Source organism: Magallana gigas, chromosome 4, assembly GCF_963853765.1.
Source record: "Magallana gigas chromosome 4, xbMagGiga1.1, whole genome shotgun sequence".
Taxonomy (NCBI): Eukaryota; Metazoa; Mollusca; class Bivalvia; order Ostreida; family Ostreidae; genus Magallana; species Magallana gigas.
Window position 1 is genome coordinate 36,475,786 of NC_088856.1, and position 10,069 is coordinate 36,485,854.

General features: G+C 34.7%; 1 protein-coding gene across 1 annotated transcript; it reads right to left on the reverse strand.

Moving 5' to 3' along the window:
* Positions 1-383: 383 nt before the first annotated feature.
* On the reverse strand, positions 384-5,540 carry LOC117683050 (protocadherin alpha-2-like). Its single transcript, XM_034451845.2, has 8 exons — positions 5,324-5,540; positions 4,476-4,606; positions 3,976-4,280; positions 3,560-3,656; positions 3,035-3,276; positions 2,638-2,752; positions 2,037-2,279; positions 384-616 (listed from the first exon to the last, which is right to left on the reverse strand). The coding sequence occupies exons 1-8, from the start codon at positions 5,485-5,487 to the stop codon at positions 474-476; spliced, it is 1,440 nt and encodes a 479-aa protein (XP_034307736.2). The 5' UTR covers positions 5,488-5,540; the 3' UTR covers positions 384-473.
* Positions 5,541-10,069: the final 4,529 nt, after the last annotated feature.

The window sequence follows — 10,069 nt, forward strand, 5'->3', positions numbered from 1 at the left end:
CAGAAAATAATACCATGATAGATATTATAGTAATATGCTTCACAGCCAATAATTTATACCAACTTGCACAATAACATCATCTTCGCATGCCAAGGGGTTTTTGGTCAGCAGAGTGAACCGAACATTAATGCTTGCTTTTGAGATGATGTACCAATATAGCATTTACATAATATATTTTTAGGAAAATTCACATTCTCAATGATAAAAAAAAGAGGAGAAAAAATTCAATTTCGCTATATACTGTAAATTCCTTATTTTACGTGAGTACTTAATTTCGCGATGAAGTATCAAATCGCAAGAATATAAAATCGATTTTTGTTCTAATTTTAAATAGTTCGAATCCGTCTGAAATAAAAAAAAAATGAGATTTTAAAATCCGCTAGGCTTGCTTCTCGCGATTTTACGTGAATATTAATTCCTCGCGTTAAGTTAGGAATCTACAGTAGCTATATAATCTAAATGCACCACAATTATTAACCTACCTGGTAAACTCCACCATCGTCTACAGATATATTGATCCTGTAGAAGGTCGTGCTCTCGTAGTCAAGTTTATGTGCAAGGTATATTTTACCACTGGAACTGTCAATCAAAAAGTCATCAGGTAGTCCGTTTTCCACTGCATAAAAAATTATAATGGCATGGATATTTTGTTATAAGAAACTTAAAGGTCATGACTGGGGAATATCTTAAGAAAAGTTAAGACACTCTAAATACAGTTAGCTCAACGTCTAGGTTTGAGAACATGGATATTCGCCTCACGCCTAGGCCTGACATTCAAAAGTTTTGTGGAGCGTAGGCAATAATGGTATTTATTGGTTTCGGATATTAGTTTTGATATGCATGTACAGTGATTACAGCCTGTTTGAAATAGAGCCATCAGGAATACAAAACTTGGGTGTAATTTTTTCGTTATAAAAAATGTTTTAAAATATACAGTAGAATTGAAAAAAAAACATCTGTAGATACACATGTACGTGTTTTCTTTTTTTATTTTTCAGAATTAAATAATTTTCAAAGATCAAGTAAAACTACTGTCCAATAATATTAAAATAAAGAAATCAGTTGTAAGCTTACTTTAAACACTATATGATATCTAAATAGTCACAATAAATCCGATAAATTAATACAATTTTCAGCAAGATAACATATATTATAATTTAACAAAATATCTACAAATAAACTTATTTAATTTGTCAGATATACATACAACAATGGACAAAATTCTGAGGAAAAAACCGCCAATGTTTCTAGCCTAACAGTGAAGACGAATTAAGGAGGTTGCATAGTCAACATATTACCTATCATATCTACCTTTAGATATTAAATAACAATTTAGGGTAGGAAAATAAACCAAAAATTAACTTAAAAAATTAATGAACATTATTTTGTATCTTTATACGCTCTCTTCGTCTCAATGAGAGTCTAAAAATGGCCAAAATCATCTAGCCTTCTTTAGCTTCAAATTGACTCAAAACCCTGATGGAACTGTACATGTAAGAAACCCTGCAAGCATTCAAGAACCTTTAAATGGTTAATGGTTGGCATCATTAAGACAATGTTGATACATTTCATAGACAAATACATGTAACAACAGTAGCTGGTATATTAACCGAAAGGGAGTTGAGAGCTAGAGTTATGTTAATAATGTTCGATGGCAGCAAGAAAGGCAACAATCAAACTTGTTACGTTTTCTTTGATCGACAAGACCGTATTAAACAGACATGCTAACCTCATTTGCTTATGACCGGTCAAACTAATAAATAGTGATACATACATGCATGCCCGGTCCATTTGTATATACATGTATTATATATAAACAGGTGTAAAGTAATTGGTCCTACCTGAGTATCCTGCTTGAACATAATCATGTAAAAGTGACACAAATGCTTGATATTGGTTACATCTATCATAACTTACACGTATAAAAATGCATTGCTAACCAGATCAGGTTATAAGGTCAAAATCGTGTACCAGAGATCTATACCTGCTAAACCAGAGCAAGTAATTGGGTCAAGGTGTTATAATGTCTGAATTACCTGATACGATTGAAAATTGGTGGACATTATCTGGGTAGGCATCACTGTCAATGACAGATACTGTGGCGATCTCTGCTCCAATTAGCGTGTCCTCTCTGACGTCAACGCTGAGTGCCAGAAAATTGGGTCCATTGTCGTTAATGGGCGTCAGAAGTATTAAGACGTTTACCGTTGCTGTGTGTACCGAGTCTCTAACCTCTACGGTCAGGCTGTGGGAGTAGGTTCCTGAATCGTAGTCCAAACCTGTGCCCCAAAAACAACATTATTATGTCAAACCAATATGGCCTCCAGCAAATTGTGTACACTATGCTCAGGGATGCAAAAATTCCACTCATATGAACATTCAACCAACAATGTACCAAATTGTCAATCAACTATAATTGTAGTGAGTGTTTATATATTTTTTTAAATAACTAGGTCAATGACTTTGCATGCACGTGACCTCTTAATATTCGTCAATAGTGTTCGTGAATCTCTATCCTGGATGTCTTTATTTTGAAATCATCACAGGTAATAAAACGTAGAATTGTGTTTTTGTTCTTAAGTACCAGGCAATGCAACCTTTATTTTTTTTTAAGTAAGTGCGTTACATTTTGCGTACCTCCGTTAACCTGTAAATCTCCACTTCCGGTTATGACGAAATAACCTTGCGGGGAAATACTGTAACTTAATGGAAAGCTTGACCCATCTTTGTCTGAACAATCAATAGCGGCAATCTGTGATAAAATACTTTATGATTATAAGGAATCTGAGAGCATGAAAACAAAATATAATCAATGCAAACTACATTATAAATACAGGATATTATAATAATACTGATAATTATGATTATTAACAAATTCACAATTTTTTATTGTACCAATAGAAAAAAAGGTATAACACATGACTTGTATAAAAACTATTTGATAAACAAACTTTAAGGATCTTTTTCTCGCCGACAGAAATCAATTTATCATGTTTTTTTTTGTAAAATAGATGTCTTCGGCATGCGCATTTACCTTGCTTCCGCCAGTAGTGTTTTCAGCTATGGATTTTTGTAAATGGGGTTCTGAGCATTCGGGAGGGTTGTCATCTACATTCCCCATGGTAATGGTAGCTACGGCAGTGCTGGATGCTCCACCCCCGTCCGTCACTCTGATCGTCAGAGAATAGGAGGGCGTGGCCTCATAGTCTAAGAAACCTTTCGTGAAGATTTGTCCAGAATCTTCCATTATCATGAATACATCTCCCGTATTTCCGGCTGGGATTTTGTAAAACGAAAACAAAATCTAAGATAGATGCAAGAAATTGAGGTTGTTTGGATAGTATACAGTTTGATTTTATTTCTTGACATTGCGGTTTTAGATTTCTTATCGTAAAACCTTTAAAAGGACTTTTACCTTGAGAACAAAGGTTTGATAGCAAATAAAAATTTAGATCGAAGTGTATTAGATATATTTTATAAAATATTCACGTACATCTCTCTTTCTCTCTCTCTCTCTCTCTCTCTCTCTCTCTCTCTCTCTCTCTCTCTCTCCACATACCCGTGATTTCAAACGAGACCTTCCCGTGATCTCCTTCATCATTGTCTGTGACGTCAACATCGAGGACTTCTGTACCGGGCGGGACATTCTCGTCAATCTGTTGGAATATTTTATATTAAGAATTAAAATTGAATCTAAATTAATTGCCAATTTGCTTTTCAAATGATAATTAATAAAATTGTGAGTTAAAAGTCGATATTTGATTTGACTCAAAATTACAGTCGTTTTACAACAAAATTTAAAAGTTTATTTGGAACCGTTTCTCATGATCAGTCATCCATTACGTATATGTCACTTTGAAAAATAATCTGACATTGAAGTTTTTATCAAAGAAACGGCTTATTAAAGACCAGGGTTCTTTTTGTCTGTTTTCAGATATAAAAGAATTTATTCATTTGAAATGTGCATTTATTTACTCTTCTGCCAAGCGGTTGTCCAACAATAGATGGCGTGAACTCATTCACAGGATCCACGGCGACAACGAGAGTCATCGTTCCTGTTCTAACGGAACCGGTAGGTGGCGCATCAGTCGCCTCAATAATAAGATTGTACAACATTTTGGTCTCGTAATCTAGCGGTGTGTTCGTTGTCCTGATCTGCTGGTTGCCAACCAACTTAAACTTGTTTTGTATACCGTCATCACCGGAAGTTATTCGCAAATTAAAACATCCGGAGCTACCAACATCCGGATCATTACAAGTTAGCGTTGCTACTAATGCATCTGCAAGATTAAAAAACAAAAGCGGAATAAGATTGTATTCCTCCATTAATTGAATAATGAAGACCGAAGATGTTTTTGGAAATTTTAAAGCAAGTTTTCAATATACAAAGAGTTTTCTGCAACATTGTCTGTATAATTTTTTAATATCTATTTTTTTTTAAATTATCGTTTCTTTGTTTTTGTAGTTACTTGTACCATTTGGAGTGTTTTCGTCGATTCTTTGAAAGAGAAGAGAAGGTGAAAACGTGGGTGGGTGTTCGTTCATGGGTAGAATATTCAGTACGAACTCCGCGGTATCGGGTGTGGAGCCTTGATCATCAGACACACTATTCAAAATAGATCAAATAAATAAATAAATAGATAAATATATAAATAAAATCATTATATTTTATATTAAACGGATATATTGTCTTGAAAACACGACATACATGTATAAAGTAATAAAGGACTATATATGATAAGGGCATAAAATGGCCCCCTAAAATGAACATCATCATTTTACTGTAAATCTTTGTTTTCTTTGTACAGATATATATGTGATGTTAATACATTATGTTCATTTTGATTCAAGTGCCCACAATTTAGAAATATGGTATCATGAAGACAGTCTTTTCCCGCCATTTTTGCAGTTTTAGCATAAAACAGCTTGTTTTCTAGCAGTTTTTCTTTCAAAAAACATAGAGCGCAAGCTTGAACAAACAACATATTTTAATCAGAGATGTAACTAGCCAAGACTAATAACTGACAAAATGTTTTTCCATGTTCAAGCATGCGCTCTATATTTCCCATTCGTTTAAAGGTAAGAAAAATGTCTACTTTTGACTGATTTTGAATGAAATATAGAAATAGCGTCACTTCTGACGTCATATACTGCAAGTGAGTGCAAATAAATCAAATAAATAGGTGAAAAATATATTTTATATCAACTCCTCTAAAACAATAACATAACATTTTAATATTCCCGAAACACTTTAAAAATGGCGAATTATGGGGGCAAAATTCAACTCATATCATATATAGTTCTTTGATAAAAATACACTTACCGAACGCTAAACAAAATTTGTTTCGTCACTTCAAAGTCTAAAGCCTTTTTCAACTTCAATGTAGCCTGATTCCCATTATCTACTAATTCGATATACTCGGAAACTCCGGTCGGTATGATAGCATATACGAGTGTCCCACCATTATCATAGTTAACAGTCATCATAAAGATTTCATTTCCTGGCGCAGTGTTTTCTTCGATGTAAATGGTTTTGTCTCCCGGCGCTGGGGGATCCGATATTTCCAGAATGGACTGACCTGGGGAGGGGGTAGGGGGGATATTATCATCAGACAATAATATTACTACGTGAACATCATATTAAAGCTTCCTGTTGGTTTGTAACATGTATATTATAATTTTGTGTTTTAACTATTTTCAATAATTTTTTACTTATTTACTTAAATTCACTAGTCTGAGATGAAATTAAACTATCAAATGATATAAAATTTGTACTCACACAATGTAGATAAAGAACTAAAGATTATCCAAAAAGTAAGCGTTCTATCAAAGAAACGCATTCTGAATTTCTCATACTAAAAACACAACGACATTTTAGTATTTGTCCCTTACGTAGTCCTATGCGTAAAAATATTTGTGACTTTATGATTTTTTGTGTGTCGTCACTTGCTTTTAAAGAGAGAGAAATAAACAAACGAATATTGAATGATAAAATCTTTGACAATGTTTCAATAAAATGTATATCAAATAATCTTATGGAATATTTTGAACATTGACGCATATGGAAACAAAATGGCATCGCTACAATAAGATGGCGACACAGGTGATCGTCTTACTGACTGAAGATACATTTAAATTTCGGTGTTCACTGAGGGTTTTGTTTTACTTTGTTGGTTTTTTCTCAAAACTTCTTTTAAAGGTGAGAAGCAAAATGCATAGTTGTAAGTTATTTATTAAATCGAATTAAAGTTGCTGTTTTGGTCTCATTCTTTTACTTTGTTCGAACAATTTTTTATCAGTAATGACGCATACAAGACCCGGGGGATGGAAGGGTGTGGTTTGTGGTGGACTCGTTTGATTGAAATTTATACTGATGGATGGATGGATGGATGGATAGATGGATGAATTTTTCCTTTTTCTCATGTCTAAAGATCTCTCTACATCAAATGAAATAAAGCAGAAACTTGTATTACAATCCAAATAATGTTACTTGAGCTTTCTTGAGATATCGATCGCATTAAATTTAAAAAACCAAACGAGTGCTAAATCAATGTTTATGTGTCCTTTGATGCATTCTTTGAACTTATAGATATTGTATGGTTTAGTCTAAGCTGTTTTGTTGCTGTTGTGTTTTTGTTGTTTTCCGAGTTTTCAAGATCATTATCACCCTTAGTAAAAACAATATTATTTTTATTGAAACCCATTTGATAACAATAAACAGAACTTAAGTCTACTTATTTGTTCCCAGAATAATGTTCCTCCTTTTTTTTCCCGCATAACAAATTAAGTCATTACCACTCAGTTCAGCCAACGCGCGGTCTGGGTAATTGCGCTTTTATATAGATATATATAAATACAAAAACCTTCTCCTTCTTAATCAGGCACGTAGCATAAACTCGGGGGGGGGGGGGGGGGGGGGGGGGGGGCAGCAATCTATCTTTCTTGAATTGAACATATAAAAAAGTGTTATTACATAGAGTCCCCCCACCGCCACCCCCCTTATGGTGATCATGTAAACAATTGAAGTGAAAGGAAGAAAATTGACAGTAAAATTGGAAATAAAGTTAAATATTCAGGTACAACTGCCCCCCCCCCCCCAAATGGATCCACTGATTAGGATTTTCAGGATTTTTGAAAGGTTGTAAAAAAAATTATTTAAGCTTGTCAAGGATAAGACCCCCCCCCCTCCCCCCGCTACGTGCCTGTTAATCTCAAGTATTCGTGGATTTAGAATTGGTGGTGGATCTTGAATTATTTATAGAAAAATGCAGCAGTGATTGAAGTTGAATGTACATGTGGATCCTTTTCACACCCATTCCACCCCGAAAAAAATCTTAATTCCTGTATCTGCGTTGAACTTCGTGAGGTGAAAATTATCAAATAAGAAATGGAGATGAATAAATGGTATTTTAGATTTTTTGTGAGAGAAGAATAAAATCGCCCAAATTGATAATAACATTTTTCTTACAATTCATATAATTTGGACGTTTTCATTATCGTTTTATAAGTATTGTAATGATTTTTAAAACGAATGTTTCATCCTATTTAAGCATTTTTCGCCATTAAAGTTAAGCGATAGAATAAAAAAAACGCTCGCCAAAAAAAAAATTTACAGTAAAGTTTGCACTTGCAACACATCATCCATTCTAAAACTGAATCGGGCCAATAAATAAATTGCATACATAAAATGATTTTATTAGCCCATGTTTTTTTGTTTCTATAAAGATTTTCTGTTTGATTATTATATTAATGATGAAAAGACTTTAAAAAAAAAATGATAATAGCCATTTCAAAAATAATCAAAATTTGTAAGTTTTGGCCACAAAAATGCATCAACTTTTTATTTGTTTAAAAAAAACCCACAGCCAGTCTGGACCTCACGAGATAGAGATAAATGTATCTAGGGACGCATTAACCAATTCAGCTTAATAATTAATGTTTAAAGAAAAAAAGGTATAGATCTAATAGAACCATTTTAACAAGACCTTTGACTTTCAGTAGGACGTAACTATTTCATGCAGCGCACAAGTTAAAAATGACGCTGGTTTCGAATGAAATATGCACACATTGCGTAGTCTTAGCCAAAAAACCAGACAGGTCTTGTTGATTTCATCAAGTCCACATGATGGCTATTGGCCCGCGATGAAACAGATAAACCTACGTCACATTGCTGTTCGACACAACTACTCAAAGTCCAAGCTCTTGTTAAAATAAATTATCTAATTTAATAATGTATCTTAAAGTACTGTGAAATTGTTTATAAGCTGATAGCAAGAACCAAATGGTTCATATTAGGTTCAATGTATTTATTACTGAAATTTGTATGTAGGGTTATTTTCGCCCCGTGTTATTTTCGCTCTTCTACTTTTGCAAAAAGTTTTGTCCCGTCTTTTATTCGCCCAGATGCATTGATATTAATAACAAGAACAGAATTCGCTCAGTCTTGAATTAGCCCGCTTACAATGAGGGCGATAGGAGCGAAAATAAAACGGGGGCGAATATTTCCCTATATAAACAGTAGTTGTACATATAGATCCGGAAACATAAAAGACAACAATTCTAAGCTAGACTGTGGAATAGTACTGTGGCCACATCAAACTTACGCATTTAATGGCAATGATATAAGAATTGTAAAACAGAGAAGATAATGATCTAAAAACACAAGTAGAGTAGAAGGGTCACAAAATATAGGTGCCCCGATATTTTTTTTTTAAATTTATTGATGATATACCCGATGATTAATACACAAACGACTAACACGTATTGGTACTGATAGTCAAATGCACATGCAATTACCTAGATATGTTTTAGTAGGCTACTAGGTTTATAGAGCAATTCAAAATGAACGATGTTGCCAAAGAAGAGACAATGGCAAATAAAAACAAAAATTTGACGCACATGTATAAGCGCAAATAAGCACAGAAACTGCAAGGTCGGTGCTAAAAACATAAGTCTTAATAATCTAATTCGAGGTCAAGTGAAGATCAGTGTGTACTTTTCTGCTATTCAAAAAAGTACTTTCAATTTGTACTTTTGTATAATAAGAATATTTTGGTTAATTAGCATGTTTGCCTGAGAGTGTTTTTGGTAACCTACATGAACACCAATTGTCTTCACATGATTGCAGTAATACCTTTTAATCAACGTCCTCTATGGCAATAATGTGCGGGAAAAAAGCCCGTAGATTGGCGTCATTTAGCAATAATGTGTTGGAACAGAAGGTACAGGTCAGATTTAATAGGATGGCTTAATGCATGTTTTTGTGCAAAAACAGTTTTGTACTGCAAACCATCAATTGGTCATTTAGCAGGTAGTTGGGAATAGAATGCTGTTCAAAGTAATGGTAAACATCTGACTCGTTTCCTATAAAAGGGACTCCGAATCTGAATCAGGAATCATTTTGCATTTTAAGACGTACACGGCACGACATGACAACAGCAACCATGCAGCTTATTGAGCCGATGAACTACTCCAGATCTTGCCTTGACAAGAGCATTGCCAGCATTTCCAAAGGGCTAATAGGAAGCCCCTGTTGCGGCCGAGCTCCATTGTCGCCCCGCCTTGCCTTGAAGCCTCTTTATGAGAACAAGGTAACGCCCGTGCAATCGGCGAAACCTTCTCCGAAGTCCCCGACGAAGGAGCAGAAGAAACAGGAGTCGGCCGCCGTCTGTGTTACAAAAGATTTGATTGGTGTAAAAGACAAACCCTGGAACAAGGCGTGTGAGGCCAAACCAAAGAAAAGCAGTGAGGTAGACAATGGTGAACTGATAGAAATCCTCAATGAAAACCGACAGCAGACGAAACCCAAGGCGCATAAGTCATGCCGTCGTAATATGTCCATCGATGTCGCCTCGCTTTCTCACAGTAATAACGAGTCGTCTGCCAAATCAACCACGCACTTTCTTCTGTTCTATCAGGAAAATACTGCTCGGTTGCCATCGAGGCGATGAAGCTCGTACAACCATTCAAATGACAGTCGTCTCTGTGATACCATTCAGACTTACTCAAATCAGAGTATTGAACCGGCACAGATGATGCTTTGAAATAACTTATAACTGCTTGCAAATGT

Excerpts from the sequence above, each read along its gene's own strand:
- LOC117683050 (XM_034451845.2), bottom strand. The coding sequence starts at position 5,487 with ATGATGACTGTTAACTATGATAATGGTGGGACACTCGTATATGCTATC. Across the intron at positions 4,281-4,475 it reads CGACGAAAACACTCCAAATG|ATGCATTAGTAGCAACGCTA; the intron begins GTACAAGTAACT and ends TTAATCTTGCAG. Across the intron at positions 3,277-3,559 it reads GGTCTCGTTTGAAATCACGG|CCGGAAATACGGGAGATGTA; the intron begins GTATGTGGAGAG and ends ACAAAATCCCAG.